This window comes from Carya illinoinensis, chromosome 13 (genome assembly GCF_018687715.1).
Source record: "Carya illinoinensis cultivar Pawnee chromosome 13, C.illinoinensisPawnee_v1, whole genome shotgun sequence".
Classification (NCBI taxonomy): domain Eukaryota; kingdom Viridiplantae; phylum Streptophyta; class Magnoliopsida; order Fagales; family Juglandaceae; genus Carya; species Carya illinoinensis.
Genome location: NC_056764.1, coordinates 23,504,335 through 23,523,893, shown reverse-complemented (window position 1 = coordinate 23,523,893; position 19,559 = coordinate 23,504,335). Strand labels below are relative to the sequence as shown.

The window sequence follows — 19,559 nt, the reverse complement described above, 5'->3', positions numbered from 1 at the left end:
CCATTATTCCAAGTATTGGGCTTTGAGCCAACCAACTCTCCCTGTTCAGCAATAATAGATAGCAATTAATCTAGTTGATCATGTATAGGTGGAGTGAGGACGAAAAAGGTGGGGGTGAAACCAAAGATAGAAGTGGTTTATCCGGGTTGGTCAACCAATTTGCCTAAAAGAAGCAACAATAGAATAATCCAATTGTTGTCATGGTTGGAGCACAGGAAGCAAAGGTATGGGTAGAGGTAAAATGAACACATCTACTAATTAGGGTAAACTCTCAATCCATATCCATTAATATGCAGACAATTGAGAGGCTTGTAATAAAAAGAAAATAGACTCGAGTAAAGCGAAAGACTAGACTAAGCTTTGCTTTTGCTATTCTTTACACGTTGGCATAGAAGCCGAAACTCGAAACTGGATTGAGGGGAACTACTTGTTGTAGAGGCTGAACTATCCGATGCAGGAACTCCTGATCTAAGAGCTAACTTAGAAGATGTCACTCCCCTTGGAAGCTCTAGGTCCTAACTATTAACTCTAAGAAAATCAGCTACTAGGTAAATAACCAATGCAGGAACTCCTAAGCGCTATTTTCTTTACATATAGGGAGTAGCTAAACTAACCTTACCCAGAACTCTCCTTTGCGGCTTCCTTATAAGGGGGGACTTCTCATTTGGTCAACTTTAGTGTAGTTTCTGATGTGATGTACCTATTAAGCTTTGCTCTTTAGTTTACACTTTGCCCAAGACCTCACATCAGCTAACCTACGACCACGCTCACTACTAAAAATAAGAAAGTCTAGACGGGTGACTAATCAACTAGAACTACTCGGTTAGCTCTTTTCTCCTTGTTCAGAAGATTTCTTGAAAGTAAATGATTACTCTTAATAATAGAATGAAAGTTAAATAAATTCCTCTTTGAATAAAGTAATAAGATTAAAAAGAAATCTTCTTTACAACAAAAGAAATGTTCTACTAATATTCTTTTGTCAACTTGATGCAGAATGTTCTAAAATAAAGTGTGAATCTCATTCTCTTGCATGAGTGACAAAAGTAGATTCTTACAAGCGAGAAAATCTTCTTCATGATTATTATTTTTTATTGAATGAGGGGAGCCCCAAAGGGGCAAACAAATGCTAGAATCAATGTATTGAGGTTTAAGCCCTGATATCTATTATTCTCAATGCCTTTGCCATAGCTAGCCCGACCATTGAAAGAACTCTCTTTAGCTACTCACTTAGGTTGAAGTGAAAGATTTGGATAAGCTATCATGGCCATAAAAGAGATTGAAGACTTGTCACTCTCAATCCGACAACTAATATTACTCTTACCCTTGCCCTAAACCTAATAGTAGGAGCCCGACCCATGAGGATAGATGCATCAAGAACTCCAAGCCTTATAGCTTGCTCAAGCTAGACTTTGAAGTGAAAAATCCAAGATTTCATAGAAGAAGGAAAAATCAATGTGGCGGATGAACAAGAAGCTCCTAAGAACCCCAACGATAGTTCAGGAGTTTTTAAGACCTCTCTCCCTAGTCACACTCCGATCTCAACATGCTGAGCCAAGGAAGTGTCCAACGTGCCTGCAAGCCTATCCCATGAATTCCTCTCTTGAGGCAATCCCAAGCCTTTCATCCAACTCTTCTTTATATAAATATGAGTCTTGTGTGACTTCTTTCTCCAACTGATCCACTTGAGTACACCAACCCTTTTCTACCTCTTTCTATTTCCTAGCTACCACTACCTAGATTCAAGATCAGTGGATTTACTAGATATGACTTCTTGAATTTTGTGACATAAGTTGATTGTTGAGAAGCAAACTTTGCTTCCCTTTCTCCATCTCTTCGAATCAGCTGGAAACTAGGCACTTATGAAAGGCCCACCGTTCATATTCACGAAACACTTAAAAAATAGGTACTCATCGCGGCACAAAGTATGTGGCTCGCTTGCTTCAGTTACATCCCTTTCTCTAACTTATAAGCTAAGTTAAGGGGGATTCAATCAATTTGGGGGCTCAAGGGGGAGGTTAGAAGAAATGGTTACCCATCCGGCTCGAAAGAGATAGACGAGCGTCAGCCAAGCGAGCAACAACTATAACAACAAGATCTTTCTTGTGGCTCGTTCAATTCCTGTGGCTTAGACCCATTGCTTGCTTCATTATCACACCCATTTGTTCTATCACCAGCAGCTATTCCTTTCAATTGGCTTGCTCCTATAGCTCCTTGGTTAGAGCCCTTTTGCCACCCGCGAGCTTGGCGAAACATGTACAACAAGGTGGGGTGGACAACGTATGTAGTTAGCCTGCCATATGTGAGTTAATGAGCATCTATCAGTATTTTAAGGATTTCATTTTCTTAGGAGGTAATTTTCACTTACCCAATCATTTTATAAGAAGATGATCATCAAAGGTGATCCCTTCATGCTTTCTCACAGTGTGGTAGACGTGTTTTGATGAAGACAGATGCAATGCATCTTGTCTTGTTTAGTATCAACCAATAGCCTATGATTGTTGGTGTGGCAGTTGCATGTCATAATCCTCAAGGAACATGAAGTAGAAAAGATAAAGAGATAAGAGACGAAAGGTAGTGATATCAACCATGAGGTCTAAGTCAATTTAGTAAAATCTTCCATGTTCAAAATTATGCCATCTTGCTTGATATCAACAATTAAGCTTTTCAAAGCAATGTCAATTGAAGAAGAAGAAATGCTGAGTGAAATGACTTTTGGACTTTTAAAAACCAGAGGACAGGGGAAGAGATAGAGGTGCCTTTCAGTGTGATAAGGGAGAAAAGCAAGTCCTATACCAACGACCAGATTTGGATATGAAATATAGAGCTAAGGTTCTACTAAGTATGTGTAAGACCTAGCCTCGAGCCACATGGATAACCATTAACATTTAGATTTCCTTCATTCAGTCACTAGCTGGGCGACATCTACTAGCGGGTGATAGCCATGTTAGACCGATTGCCCATTTGGTAAAAGGAACTATAGATAGAGCTAGTTGCAATGCAATAGAATTGGTGGGTGTTATCTAACCATCCACGGCCAGAGTTTGAAGAACCTGGCTGTCCCCACATGATAGTCACCCAGCCAAATTCATTTACCTCATCAGCCGTGGACGGTTGTCGATGTACCATTAAAGATTAAAAGATATTTTAATATATATTATTTAAACAATCTAATTTTTATTAAAAAAACCTTTTAAAACTATACAAACATTTTTTAAAACTCCTTATCGCAATTTCAAATAGTCCCTAAAACGTGCCCTTATAATAGAATTTTCGGAGGAAAAATCAAACAGAAGCCGTATAAGTACAATTCAATACGGAAGCCTGAAACTTTCCTCTCTTCTTCTTCCCAACTCCTGCGCAGACCCTCCCGATACCCTCCTCTCCATCTGTGTTGCGCTGCCGCCCACGCCGGCTAGCTACAGCTCCTGCTCGTTGCCGCACCTCCTCCTCGGCATACGTCCACCATCTCGAACATAAGCCTCTCCGTCCGTAGGTCTCTCTCTCTACGTCTGTTTCTCTCTCATCTCTCCCCGTACGTTTTGCCCTACCTTCGCCGTCGTCACCCAATTTCCGGCACTGAGAACTCCACCACCATCCGCCACCATTAGCCTGCTGAGCTACAGCACCGCCACACGACATCGCACCCCAGCGCCGGTGAGCCCCTTTAGGCCTCTCTCTTCTCTGCTCCATTCTCCTCTCTCAACCTTAGTCTTTCTCTTCACCTCAGCCCAGCCAACACCGTGTGGACTCCATCCTCACACCACCACCAGCCGAGCTCCTCCAAGCCACACAAACCAAGCCGCCTAGTTGCACCGGCAACGACCAAGGGGAAAAACCAAACCACGGAAGTCTTCCATCACACACGTTTTCTCTGAAAAGAGCCGTGGACAAGCAACCAGCACTGACGGAGACCTTTGAGACACACCGCCCCTGCAAAGTTGACATCCCAGTCACCAAATTCAGCCGATCACCACCCCAAGTTGGGTAAGAGACTCTCACTCTGCCAGTTTGCGTCTTGTTTAAACCGTGTCTAACCCGACTTGTTGATAATTTAAAACAGTTCTAGGTAATATTTGCGGAGTTGATTTACTGCGATTTTGGTTAATGGTTTGACTGGTTGTAAATTGATTTTCTTGGAGGTTGTTTGAAGTGTATTACTGGCAGAAGGAGGATGATTTCTGCTGGCTTACTTATTATGGGTTGCTGAAATGAAAAGTAGAATTTAGGTGTGAATGTCTCGGATAGGCAGAAAGTTGGGCGTGACAAAGGTTCAGTTTTTGGAGCTAGGACGATTTTATAGCTTTGTTTGGGAGACGGTTCCTAGTTGTAGAATAAGCTTGGAGGTTCAAAGAGTTGGTTAGAGGACGGAAGTAGGTTCGTTTCAATGAAGTTTGGTCAATTAGGGCTTGAGTTGATGCTTAATGGATAATTACTTGGAGTACTTCCAGTGTATACTTCATGTATACTTCCCGTGTACCTGGACTATGCTTATTAATAAAATTTCTTATTACTTATCAAAAGAAATTACTTGGAGTACTTTATCCAAATTGTCAAACTGTCCAGAATGAGAGTTTGTTGCTAGGAACATATTTGATGATATGTGGTTAGATTCAATTAAATGGGTTGGTGTGTTAAGTAGCGAGTGCTTATGAAATATTTGAAGGGACATATTCATAATTGGAGTAGTTCTGATCAGTTATAGACACAGTCCTGGAAGTTATTTTGGTTGGCTGGAAGTTGTGTAGTAACCGAGCTAGAAGAATGGGAACGGTGGGGTTATTGCCATGGAATTATTTACTATGTTTCGTCTCATTTCTTTTTGAGATGCTAGGTTATTTGTATTACATATATAGTGTCATAATTTTGTCTAGGATTTGATCGATTATGATCGACTTTGTTGTGAGACAAGTTAAGTTGTGCTGGCAAGTTTAGGTAAGCGATGCTCATATGCTAGACTGGCTAAAATTATGCTCCTATGCTCCAAGAGAAGTTCAGTTAAATTCTGTATGCTTTGTTTACAATCCTTGGCATTGGTAATAATTGTGGCTTCTGTTTTGTTATTGGCATAGGTAATAATTGTGGCCTCTATTTTACTTTTGGCATTGCCACTGGTATGAAATGTGGCCTATGCTATTATGTTGGTACCAACATCTGTGTTTTGCATCTGAGTGAACTCACTTTGGTGACCCCCCGCAAGTGCCACCCATGGGTCATGCCACCGTTGGTGTGGCCACTCACCCACCCTCACATGGGTGGTTTTTTTTTTTTTCCTGACATTATATGGTTTCTGTTTTTATATGGTTTCTGGATGGATATGCAGATATCTGCTCGGATCTAAATATACATATCCGCATCCGGATCTCTACCCAAATCTAGTTTCTCCGGATATCCACGTCTAGATCCGGATCAACACCCTTAAATAACACATCCTGAATGACTAGAATTTTTCTACTGGTCTGCCAATATATGGATGGATAATATTATATTTTCTGATTACTGAAACTAGGCAATATGCTTTCTTACTTTCTTCCATCGGGGTGGCTATGTTTATATATATAGGCTTTCTTTACTTGCATATTGAGTTACCATGTATAATGGTACTAGTCCATATCTTAGATTACTTGTGATTCATGAAACATTGCATGTGAGGTATGAATCAAACAAGAGGCTCGAAAGTGTCTTTCCTGGTATTCCTGTGTACACAGACTATGCCTATTTCATTTGTATGAATAAAACTTATTACTTATAAAAATAAAAATAAAGGGGTCTTTCCTGGTAACCAACATCAATTGTTGGTTTTTAATTTTGTTTCTGATGATTGCTATCCTTGCTTATCTAGTTTCTTGTATGTTCTTCAGGTAAGGTCTGCCCCTTCACTGGGAAGAAGGTAAACAGAGCAAATAAGGTTTCGTGGTAACCTCAGAGTCGTTTCTAACCCGAAGACTGGCCACACCCCTTCCACGGCCTTGGAAGTTCTTTCTCAATATTCTGTCACTGTAGACCAAAGAAGAGATATCAGTATTCATAGGGTTTTATATAGTTAGAGAATAGAAAAGGCGAAAAGCATTATTGCTGGGAAACTCAAGCAAAGATTAGTAGAATCAAGATGGTAAAAAATGAGAAAATCAGGTTGGGCAGGGCTCTAGTGAAGCAGCACAACCAGATGATGCAGCAGTCGAAGGAGAAGGGCCAAATCTACAGGAACCAGCAAAAGAAGATTCTTGAATCGGTCACCGAGGTCACAGACATCGACGCCATCATAGAGCAGGCCGAGGAGGCCGACCGTCTCTTCTCCCTCGACCACCCCATCCCCAACCTCCTTATCAATTTGTTAGTTCCAATCATCATCTCCCCCCCCCCCCCCCCCCCCCCCCCCAACCCCAACCCCAAAAAAAAATAATACTATTTTTATTGTTTGATTTTGATTATTTACATAATATGGTTTAAACCTTCAAAAATTTTGGATGCTTTCCCAAATATTTGGTCTTGCTTTTAAGGATCTCAACTTTTACATTTCGAGCCGTTTTTTTCCTCATGATTTATGTTTTTGTTTTAATCTTTATGGCTTAGGAAAATCTTAGGCTTACCCATGTTACTTTGAATGCACATAAAAAAAATGGTATTTCTCTTATCCCTATTTCTTGATGTAGGGATTCAAGCACTAGCACTAGCAACATGACACCAGAGGAAAGGAGAGATCAACAGAAGAGAGAGGAGATGCTACATGCCAGTAGTCTCCAAGTGCCACGTAGGCATGTGCTTCATCCCTTTCCACATTGGGTTTGTATCAATGTAGTCTGAAAGTTTGTTCTTTACTTTCAGGCCACCATGGAATGCTGGAATGTCTGGAGAAGAACTTGATGTAAATGAAAGACAAGCTTTCTTAGTATGGCGCCGAAACCTTGCAAGGTTAGGCCTACACCGTTAATCTATATGGCCCATCAACATGGACTCTAATACACTCGATGTTTGTTCCAGAAGTCATATTTCATATGAAATGCTTAATGTAGTGGAAACATCTGCATAAATTATTATAATTTGGCATATGGTTGTTTGATTGATCAAGTCACAGATTTTTTTTATTGACAAACAAAATTTTATTGAGCATGAAATAGAGAGAGAGGCTCGAGTGTATGGGACAATTGTTTTGATCGCCAAGAGAATTGTTCTAAAAGCAAACTCTTATAGTACTTGACAATGTGTTCTATGATCTCGGTTTGGCTAAAAGAAACAGCTCCATCGACCATCAACGTCTCTGCGGCGTTGTTCCTCCTATGCAAGTTAGCCACCTGATGAAAAAACTTGGTGCATATACCCCCTTCCTTTCAGAGACTTCAATTTACCTGACATGATGTAACTTGGAGTACCATGAAGTTGATAAGAAGACCATTGTCAAACTTGATCGAGGAAGCCATATGATTTCAGCCACATGTTTTCAAACTTAAAGTACCTTAGGCCACCATGAATACCTCCACAATCAAGAAGGATGGGAAAGTGATCTGAGCACAACCTGGAGTCTCTTTTGGATGAGTTCCGCGTATGTGCTTCCCATTTAGGTGATAAAAGGAATCTTTCGATCCTTGACCAAGAGGGGTGTTCACGGGTGCTTGACTAAGTGGAGGTGCCACCTGCAAGAGGAAGATCTAATAAATCTTGTTCATATATGAAGTTAGAGAAATCTATCAGCTTCTTTACTTTTCGTCCCTGACTCAAGCCCAGGCCCATATCCTGGTTTACCCGCTATATTAGGCCACTGACCGTCTCTCTCAATTCTATCAGCTCTGTTTTGAGGTTGTGCAGAGTCTTCCTTTCTACATCACACCCCTTTGTTAGAAAGCCACCATCCCTTGCGTAAACTCTGGTTGTTGTCGGCACCTCAGACCTCCTATCTCCACAGGTCTTAACTTTTTCCTTCCAAGATTCCCATACTGAACTTCATACTCTTTTTCTGTATCCCTTGTCGTGATTTCTCATGAATTTTTCCAGTGTCACCGTTGGTGACTGGCACTAAGCATGAGACAACCTCTGCATATACTTTAGATGTCACTCCCCCACATGGGCCCTTGCTTATTTGCTTTTTGGAAGTTTCAGAACCTCCACACTCCTTTGCTACATTTTTGTCTGCATTGTACCACATAGCCCATGCAATTCCATAGCCATCTTCGTCCACCCCTTGCCTTCCACTTCTTCAGGAATGTTGATAAGGCTCTTTCCCCCACCACCTCTATACTCCACTGTTGTCAAGTATCTACCAACTGTGTTGGAGGATCTCTCTTTACTAATTTTAGTATGTGAAATAACAAAAAAGATTACTATCATGTTAGGTTGTCTAGGGTTGACCCAATTCAAAACTTTAGTGAAATTCTCCCTTCATCCTTTTTTTTCTAGGAGTATATATGAATTACACCAACAATTATGGGAGAGATGGTATGTTGTGGAAGCATAAGGGGAGTAATAAGTTTTCAGTTTTCAGTTAATTCCTTTTACAAGGTGTTGACTGTCCAACAGCAAGTCTTTTTTCCGTGGAAGAGCATTTGGAGGGTTCTTGTGCCGTCTAAAGTTGCCTTTTTTACATGGACAGCTGCACTTGGCAAGATTTTGATGGTTGATAATCTAAGGAAACATGGTATGATTGTTATGGAGTGGTGCGGCATGTGTAAGAAGAATGGGGAATCGATTAGCCATTTACTTTTACATTTTGAGGTGGCTAGGGAGTTATCGGTTGGCATTCTTTGTAGAGCTGGGCTGAGTTGGGTTATACCTGAGAGTGTGGTGGACCTATTAGCATGCTGGAATAGGCATCATAATAGCTCTCAACTGGCTGTGGCGTGGAGGATGATACCTTTGTGCTTAATGTGGTGCTTATGGATGGAAAGTATGGCAGTTGCTTTAACAACAGGGAGCGAGCAGTGGGGGAAATCTGGAATTTCTTTGTGTTTTCTCTTGTTCAGTGGTTTTCTGCTATTGTACTAAAGGGAGGGAATGTTTATGAGTTTTTGTCTTCTTTTCGACTTTCTAGAATGTAATTAGGTGTCTCATTTTGTATACTTCCCATGTACATAGGCTTTGCCTAATTTCATTCATTCCAATAAAATTTCTTATAAAAAAGTATATATATATATATATATATATATGGAAGATAAAAAGAAGCTCAAGGTAAAAGCAGAAAGCTAGCGGGACAATTATGACATTATGGAGACAAGCTGAATGACAGGAGTAGAAACACAAATCAATTAAGGCCTTGTTTGTTTTTGTAGATGAGATGATGAGAGATGAGATGAGATAAAAGTAGAAAGTTGAATAAAATATTATTAGAATATATTTTTTTAATATTATTTTTGTTTTGGGATTTGAAAAAATTTAATTGTTTATTTTGTTTTGTGTGAAAGTTTGAAAAAGTTGTAATAATTAGATGAGATGAGAATGGTTGTGAAAACAAATGAGGCAAGTTCACCATGCCTGTAGTTATAGCTGTAATATAAAGATAGAAAAAAGTCGATATAACTATGAAGCCATGAAAGTTCTCCACTCACAGCAAGCAACTGGCTGTGTGCCCATTTTGTGTGTGTTTGGGGGGGGGGGGGGGGGGGGGGGGGTGATGGGACTTTGCAGACCTAAAAGTCTTGTATGCATTGGCCATCATAGAAACCTAAGTTTAGCAAACAGCTAGCTGAATACCTGTTTGCACGTGTGTGTGTGTGTGGTGTAATTAAAATTACGTAAAATTAACAAATAATATTTTTATTATTACTTTTTTCCCATTTGAGATCATTAAAAGTGAATAATCTGTCAAAGTATTGATGTTTGGTGTTTACATATAAAAAAATTCGAAAATAATTTCTACAACCAATGTCGGGTGAGTCTAATATGACGTGAAGAATCCTAATGATATTTAACAATTAGTTTTTTATCGGTAATATTTAACAACTAAGAAACTTTTATCACCCAATGCTAAGGGACTTGCATGACAATAATCCTTTTGTAGTTGAATACATCACTAAAAAGAAAAAAAAATTTAATTTGCTGACTAAAAGCTAATAGTTAGATACAAAGCCACAATAAAATAGATTTGCCAAAACATAATCAATAATAAGCATGATCTACTTGACCTGAAATTTTCTCATTATGCAGCGAAATATTAACAATGATAAATTTATTTAAAAACTTGGCATCAAGGTTTTTGTATAAAAATGATATACAGTAAAGAAGCATACGTGCCATGAACTTCGTGAATTTTTTTTTAATCATTAATAAGAGATTTTATTACTAAGAATAGGCATAATCTAAGTACACAGGAAGTATACAAGAAGAAATACCTACATACACTCAAGAAACTGAAAAAACTAAAGCAAATCGAGAGAATCATTTCCATTCAATACAAGAGCCCTAGCCCACAAATTCAAAGTATTAAAGAAAAACTCCCTAAGTTCTCCCATTGAGCATTCTTTGTCTTCAAAACACCTCCCATTCCTCTCCAACCATAAGCACCACATCAAACGCAAGGGGATCATCTTCCAAATGGCAGTAGCATGTTGCCTTCCCCCAAAACCTTTCCAACAAGCAAGAAAATCCACCACTTGCTTAATGCTTAGGCATCACCCAAGCAATTCCTGTCCTACCAAAAATCTCATTCCACAAAATCTTGGCCACCTCACAATGAAGAAAAAGATTGTTAACAGATTCACCATCTTTTTTATATATAAGGCACCAATCTACCGCACAAAGTCCATGCTTTCTTAAGTTATCTGTACTCAGAATTTTTCCAAGAGACACCGACCAACAGAAAAAATGCCACCTTAACTTTCCAAATGTATTTCCAGGGGTAATCACAAACACAATGGCAGGTTAGCACCTTATAAAAGGAACTGACCGAAAATATGGAATTTCCTGCATGAACCCACAGCAAGTTATCGTCCCTTCCCTGAATGATCTTTAAATCATAAAATCTTTCCAAATGCTTTGTGAAATGAGCTACGAAAATCTTTTTCTGGCTTAATGAGGACAATGTCCACCTGACCTGCCATTAAAACACTGGTGTTGTGTACAATAAGTGACTTCCTTCCAAACTTCCAAACAGGTGTAATATACAAAGTCTAAAGGGATGAATGCTTAAATAAAACTAAAGAAAGAACAAAGCATCTAAAATTATTTGATTTTATCAAAGAGTTTTGAAGAAAATAATGTAATAGATTCTTTTACAACATGCTACTATTGTGGGCTGCTTCTTATTGATTGTAATGGGACTAGTTTTCATTATTTTCTTGTATCAATGTCTAGTTCCTAATTGCTGTAAGGTGTTTTCTTTGTATACTCCCTTTGTACTTGGGTTATGCCTACTTTGATAAAATTTTATTTTACCCCAAAAAAAAATAATAATAATAATGGAAATGAAATAATGTAGAAAAAAAATTCTTGCCCAATGTTGCACCACGTGGAGAAGTCTTATTTCCTATCAGTCCAAGCTTTCATTATATATGATTGAAGTGGATTGTATAGTTGTATGGGGCTACAGATGGTTTTGAATCATTTTTTAGAATAAGTAATGCAGTAGTGGGAAATTGGCTTTGAACTCAAAGGTTTTGTTTGTTTTTGGGTTTCTTGATTATTTTCTGAATTGTGTCTAAATTGGGATTTCATCTTCCGAAGCCTGTTGAATTGAGGTAAAATTTCACATTAGGGCTTACATACTAGTGTGTTCTAATTTTACAAGCTGATGGATATGAGGGTGTGGCTTTGCAGATTTTTATGTTTACCATCTGTGTTATTGGTTGGTCGATAAACCGTTTTTAACTCGTAATCAAGATGCATTATGTAATTATTCTGTTCGATGTATTTTTATCCTTATAGCAATGTATTGTCTTCAGACTTGAGGAGAATGAGAAGCTTGTTCTTACCCCTTTTGAGAAGAACCTGGATATCTGGAGACAGCTCTGGCGAGTCGTGGAACGTAGTGATCTGGTAAGATCATATTCTCTTTTAATGATATGAAATAGAAAATTCTAATTTTACAATTGGGAAACAGTTTCTTTTTGGTGTTTTAATCTTGTGGGGCTGCAGATAAGAATTTAAAATCCTGAAGCTATCAAAAAATTATTGTGGGGCTGCAGATGCATGAACATCATGAAGCAGTTAGTCCAACTGATTTCCCCTAATGGTCTGGGGAAAAAAAAAGAAAAAAAAAGGGGTGGATAGAATATTTCTTGGCTTTTCCTTCAGTTTGATAAGTGTAAATATCCCAGATAGCGTCCGTCAGAAGTTTCAAGATGCTTTTACATTGGCCAAAATAAAAATAGCTTTATACTACACGTGAATACTAAGCTAAAGTTCAGCCTCTTTGGATGTGCATGAGGAGAGGAGAAGATATTGTATTTCATTCTTAGTATCAGTGAGTCAGGCAATTTATTGTTGTTGGAGCTGCTTGATTTTTGTAGAGGCAAAATATGGTGTAGGGGCATAGCAGTTTTGGTGTTGGTTTGTTTGTAGTTCCTTAATTTTCCTTTTCCTAAATCTTGGTTTTTAGTTGATGCAAATTCTTTTGAGCTCTTAGTGGAAGAGAGTATGTGTTTCACATGATAAAAGCAGGGGTGTGCTCCGCTCGGTTTCGTTTTGGGTTAAGTGCCATTGATTACCATGGAGGCCCTGTGTAAAAATTGCCTGAATCTGTGAAATCTTCAGGATTTATCAACACAACATTCATTGCACAATGTTACTCCATTAGATATGGTTAGTTTCTCTGCCCTAGCAAAATATGGGGGATGTGGCCAGAAAGGTTTTGCATTCTTTTTGGAGGCATAAGAGGAAAGGGCTGGACATATTTTGCCACTCAGCTCTAATTGTTTCTTTCATCATAACAGTTGGGGCAGCATTGTTGTCTTCTTGAGCACCTCATTGAGGTTTTGTTTCATATGATATAAGAGGTTCTTCAACGGTGAATATTATGGAGTCCTAGACCTCGTTTGTTTTCGCAGAAGAGATGAGTTGAGATAAAAGTTGAAAGTTGAATAAAATATTGTTAGAATATAGATTTTTAATATTATTTTTGTTTTGGGATTTAAAAAAGTTGAATTGTTTATTATATTTTTTGTAGAAATTTGAAAGAGTTGTAATGATTAGAAAAGATAAGATGAGAATGGTTGTGAAAACAAACGAGACCTCTTATCTCAGAAGACAGAGAAACGGTCATATGTGGTGGCTTTGGCTGGACAAAGGCAGCTTCTGACATCAAAAGATTCAGTCAGGAGGATTTTTAGTAGTTCTGTAACACAATGTCCAATAATACTTTTTTTAAATAACTAAAAGATTTTATTCATTGACATGGGCATAACCCAAGAACCTAGGAAGTATACAATAGGAAACACCTAGTTAGGATGAAGAAATAGATACAAGAAAATCATGAAAATCTAGTCCATTGAAGTCAATAGCTTTAGCCCGTGGAAATAATGTATTGGCAAAGAAAAATTTTATCTCCTCCAGTGAGCTGTCAGCTTTCCCTGTCTTTAAATTCCGATCATTCAATTCCTTCCATATGCACCTTAGAATACAAATAGGAACCATCTTCCACATAGCTGCAGTTTGTGGAGTATAGCAAATACTCCTCCAGTTGGCCAGAAGCTCGACCACACTAGTAGGCATAACCCAGGCTAGCTCCATTCTTCCAAAGAAATCATCCCAAAAAGCCTGACGACCACATAATGGAGTAGCAGATGATCCACTGTTTCACTAATCTTTATGCACATACAACACCAGTCAACAATTATCAACTGGCGTTTCCGTAGGTTTCCCATTGTCAAGATCCTGCCCAAAGAAGCTGTCCATGTGAAAAATACTGCCTTTGAAGGTGCTTTATTTCTCCAAATGTTTTCCCAAGGAAAATGAATGTTCTGCTGGTTTGTAAGGGTCTATAGAAGGAATGAACAGAAAATGTACCTTTTCTAGAGGGATCCCACCACATCTTGTCATCCCTTGAGTCCTCAAACTTGTAAGCAGTTGGGCCCTTCCAATGGCTACTCGTTGGTTTGTCAAAAGTTACTAGTTTTAAATGACAAGGAACTGGCCAAAGCCCTTACCACTTAGCCAGCCCCTTGGGGTTTAGGATGTCAACAGTTACTACAAGATGTATCTTGTCGTAATAAGAAAGCTTTAGCCCAAGTCAGTAGTTAACGTTACATCACCAAATACCTTTTTTTTTTTTTTAATCACCAAATACATTCCCCACCATTTTCTGAAGAGTGGAGGCCAGCTGTCACCCCAACAACAAAACACCACTCCTTTTTAAGAAATGGGCATTCGACATAGATGCACATATACATGCATTCCTAGTGACAAATATATCAAAGAAATGAAATCCGCTCAGTTCAGCATACAAGAAACAGCAAAAAGAATACCGAAATGGAACACCCATAAGGCAGTTACTACAAGATGTTAACAGGAATATTTCATAGTTAGATAGACTCAATTAATTTTTTTTTATCGGTAAAAAAATTTTTATTGATCAAAAGAGTGCAAAAGCCCAAGTATATGGGACATATACAAGAGCAACACCTAGGCGTGCTAGTTTAGTGATACAAGGAATTCATGAAAGGTCATGCCATAAAAATCAATTACAATCAACCAATGGAGTAAAGTACTGTAAAAAAGAGTTCTAAGCTCATCCATCGACCACTCCTGGTCTTCAAAGCTTCTTGCATTCCTCTTCCTCCAAATGTACCACCATAGACATTGGTACTATCTTCCATATGGATGCAATTTGAGAGTTGCCCCGAATGCCTCTCCAAGAAGCTAGGAGGTCACATACCCTTCTTGGCATCACCCAAGCCAAATTATAATTGGGACTGATCACTCTGCTTATTAGAATAATTTTGGTGATATTTCTTAAACCTCCGTTGTTTTGGAAGATATTGCTGTGCAGTGAAATCTCTTCAGGGCTAAAGCATATTATTTGATTTGGTTCTTACTTTGTTCACCAGAGATGTTTGTTAAGCTTGCTTTCAGGCAATACATTGTTAAAACATGCCATAATCCTATTCCATAATCCTACTTATCAAAAAAATTATTTAATTAATAAAAATATAAACGTCCCAAATATTGTAGATTAGTTGTCATTGTTTGTAATTCTAATAGAACTGTTTAATTTCACTTAATATGCTTGTAAGCCTTTAGTTATTACATCTAACTATAATTATTTAAATGCATATTTGTTAGTATTCCTTACAAGCATTGAGCTTACTAGCTGGTAGCAATTTTTATCCACCTATGATGTTGATGTACCCCCATCAAGGCATCAACCATAGAGAATTTCAAATTCCTCTTAGATCTCTTTTTCCTTTAGATTTCTATTCAAAGTCTACATTCGTATTCCTTACACACAAACTAGTTGTTTTGCTATTCATATCTTATTAGCTTTTCTTTTTATGGAACATGTCGAATCTTCTATGGTAAGTTTTATGCGATTTACCATCATGGATAAATCGCGACGGATAATTTGAGAAAACGAAGGGTGATCCTCACGACGGATAATTTGAGAAAACGAAGGGTGATCATCATGGATTAGTGTTGTATGTGTAGGAAGGGGGGTGAATCCGTAGACCACCTCTTATTACATTGTGAGGTTGCTCGAGGGTTGTGGAATGAGGTTTTCTATCGATTAGACTTGGGTTGGGTTATGCCGGAAACAGTAGTGGTAGTACTTGCTAGCTGGACAGGTCTGAGAGGCAACAACCAGATCAAGGCAATTTGGAAGATGATTCCGATATGCATTATGTGGTGCGTGTGGCAGGAGCGCAATGAACGGACTTTTGAGGATAAAGAGAGATCAATGGAGGAGCTGAAAGTTTTCTTTTTTAGAACTCTCTGTACTTGGGCTGTTGCTGTTAGCTTTAATGGCCAAAATTTACATGACTTCCTTATCTCTACTGTTCCTACGTAGTTTAGGACATTCTTTGTACTGAACGTGGCTTTTTGCCTATTCTTTGATTAATACAATTATTACTTCTCTCAAAAAAGTTTTATGCGATTTACCTTGGGATTCTGATTTCATTTTTTTCTTTTCAGCTTGTAATGGTTGTTGATGCCCGAGACCCACTGTTCTACCGCTGCCTTGATCTTGAGGTAATGCTGTTTATTTCGTTTTATAAACAGTCCATTTAACATGCTTGAGCCCAATTGGACTTTTTTTTTTTGGGGCAAATATGATGTCTTCCTAGACTCGAGAGAACCTGAGAAAATCTAATATGTTCTGTAATGTCTTAGAAGCAAGCATGCTATTACCAATTTGACAAATCAAAGTCTTACTAGAAGTACAAAATGGTGACCCTTACAATCTTCATCATGGTTTATGCCAAGCAGGGGAGGAACCAGGCATTTTGAGGACTGAAGTAAAATATTATGGTTTTTTAAACATATGATTAACAATGTTTAGAATATTATAAAACATTAAAATACTGTGTTTTTAACTTATCAAAAAAAAAATAGTGTTTTTAAGTTGTTCTTGAATGTAAATATCAATATGGAAACTTTATTTAAAATCTTGAGACCAAATCTTTTAGATGGTTCATCTGGAATGTGATGAGACAAAAAGATACATATATAAGTCGTAAAAAGAAAGATATAGGACTTTCATTCAGATTTTAATCAACTCTACCTATTTTGGTTTGATTAATTTATTTGTGAATTCATTTAGCCTAATATATACATATATTGTCACATATGTTCATATTATTTTAGACCATATCATGGAATATGCAGAAGACATTAAAACTTGTCCAACAAGTCTGTTTTTAATAGAGTTTAGTTTCACTTTCAAAATTCCCAAGGATATCTTGAATCTGGAGCATTCTTTTATGTTGGTTTGGTGGTCTTGTGCAAAGGAGTAATATTCTCATCTTATTTACCTCTTTTTCTTCTCTCATTTTCATTTCCTTCGTAATTATTGAAATATTAAAGATCATTTTAGAACGATTCTCATAGAGCAAGAATCTCATTATATATAAATCTTGTGAGTTGGCTTATGAAGCAGAAGAGGACTCGTTTCCTATTGAAAAATTCATTTCTGTGATCCTTTAAATGTGATTCCCCAGTGGAGGGATCCAGTTTTTACTTGTACACAGAATTCTGAGATTTGAAGAAATGTCTTGCAAATCTGTCATCTGCAAATAAACTCCTACTAAACTTTTAATTATTTCCTCCTTTGTTACTGGATGATTTCAAGACTGCATGGAGACATGGATATGGGCATAACATTTACTTTCTCTGAATGCAGGCATATGCACGAGAGATTGATGAGCACAAACGGACATTGCTTCTTGTTAACAAGGCTGATCTTTTACCATTTTCTGTCAGGTTAGTATCTGCTTTATCAAGTGTCTGCTATTTCTTCAGGTATTTAACCTTGTTCAAAGGTTTCATTGGTTAGCTTTCTTGCAGGCAGAAATGGGCAGAATATTTTCGCCTCAATGGGATTCTCTCTGTGTTCTGGTCAGCTAAAGCTGCTTCTGCTACTCTTGAAGGGAAAGATTTTAGTGATTCTCGGAAGATGCAAGACACCCAGCAGATGGATAACCCTGATACAAAAATATATGGAAGAGATGAGCTTTTGGCCCGCTTACAGTGTGAGGCAGAAGAGATCGCCAAGATGAGGAGGAAACCACACTCCAATAGTACAGGGTCATCTAACATTCAGTCTCAGTCTCCTCGTAGAGATGTTGCTGGAAGTTCTGCATCGAAGAGTGTAATTGTGGGATTTGTTGGCTATCCTAATGTGGGGAAGAGCTCAACAATTAATGCTCTGGTTGGCCAGAAGCGCACAGGTGTCACTTCTACTCCAGGGAAGACTAAACATTTTCAAACTCTCATTATTTCTGATGAGCTAACCCTATGTGACTGCCCCGGATTAGTATTTCCATCCTTCTCAAGCTCAAGATATGAGATGATTGCATCTGGAGTATTGCCTATTGATCGGATGACTGAGCACAGGGAGTCTATACAGATAGTGGCCAATCGAGTTCCTAGACATGTCATTGAGGATGTCTACAAGATTAAGCTGCCAAAACCAAAGCCATATGAGCCACAGTCCCGGCACCCTCTGGCATCTGAACTGTTGAGAGCTTATTGTGCCTCTCGTGGGTATGTTGCTTCTAGTGGACTGCCTGATGAAACTAGAGCTGCCCGCCAGATTTTGAAGGATTACATTGACGGGAAGTTGCCCCACTATGAAATGCCCCCTGGAATATCCAATGAGGAAGGTGAATTGGAAGATACAGTAGAACCACACTTGTCTGAAAATGATAATTCAGATTCATCTGATATTGAAAACCCTCAAGAAGTTCAAGGTGAAGATGCACCTAGTTTCGAGCATGTGCTTGATGATCTCAATTCGTTCGATATAGCTAATGGTCTTTCTTCTAAAAAGGTCACGTTTAAGAAGCCCAAGGCATCTCATAAACAACACAAGAAACCCCAGAGGAAAAAGGATCGATCGTGGAGGGTTGAAAATGATGATGGTGATGGAATGCCAGTAGTAAGAGTCTTTCAGAAGCCAGTGAATGCAGGTCCTGTAAAGGCGGGGCGTGAGGATGGTGATTGAGAGTGGGTAACTTCTGTTGGATCATGATCCTGCAGTACTTGTTGTGGCTGCAAATTTAGTAATTGACTGCTTGTGTGGCTCGCTCTCTTCATCTTGCTCAGAAAAGAGAGGATACAGAATGAAGATTATATTTTTGACATGGCTTCTTGCAGTTGTGTAATTGAAGTTTAGTTGATGGTGTAGAGAATGCATGCATTTACTATTATCTTTTTCTTTGCTGAATAATTTGAAGACGTGAATTTCACCAAATAATTTTGTTTGTGTTTCATATTGATCCACTCTTTTCAATAGCAAACTTCAAGCCTGGTGGCGTAGCATGGTGACATGATCTAAATTCATGAGGTAAGAAAGGGGTAGCTTGACGGCAAACAACGAATGGCCAAAGTAAACGGGACTTTACTCACTAGAAGACCTTCTTTATATTTCCTTATCCTCTCCTCCGCCATTTTTATCATAATAAAATAGAGCAGAGCCAGACCATTAAAGTTTGTAAAATCACCAATGGGGGGGAGTCCAGGGAGGTTTGGACCGGATCAAACTCGTTAAGGACCGGTCCAGTCGGTCTACTTTAGAATTTTTTCTATTTATTATCTAATGATATTTTATTTAATATTTATATAATTATATTGCGATCTATTTAATATATATATATATATATACATATATTATACTATTATATATATATATATTAGCAATACGTTAATACTATTAGTCTATTAGTATATAGTAAATTAATAATAGTTATTAACTTATTTACTATAACTAATAATACACTAGTACTAATACTATAACTAATAACTATATGTAATAATAGTAATACTATATGTAATATATTAGTTTTATTATATCTCTTCAAACTCCATACATTGATTAATACTCTATGTAATATTATATTAAATAATAGTAATACTCTTTACTAATACTCTATATGGTTATAATGATTTACTACTAACATATTATATATTAAGTTAACTATACT

General features: G+C 37.9%; 1 protein-coding gene across 1 annotated transcript; it reads left to right on the top strand.

The window, feature by feature from the left end:
• The first annotated feature begins 3,274 nt into the window (after positions 1-3,274).
• Positions 3,275-18,848, top strand: LOC122291685 (GTPase LSG1-2). The gene is made up of 9 exons (XM_043099552.1): positions 3,275-3,654; positions 3,728-3,984; positions 5,859-6,330; positions 6,651-6,752; positions 6,823-6,909; positions 11,865-11,958; positions 16,051-16,107; positions 17,258-17,337; positions 17,422-18,848. The coding sequence occupies exons 3-9, from the start codon at positions 6,107-6,109 to the stop codon at positions 18,578-18,580; spliced, it is 1,803 nt and encodes a 600-aa protein (XP_042955486.1). The 5' UTR covers positions 3,275-3,654; positions 3,728-3,984; positions 5,859-6,106; the 3' UTR covers positions 18,581-18,848.
• The last annotated feature ends 711 nt before the right edge of the window (positions 18,849-19,559 follow it).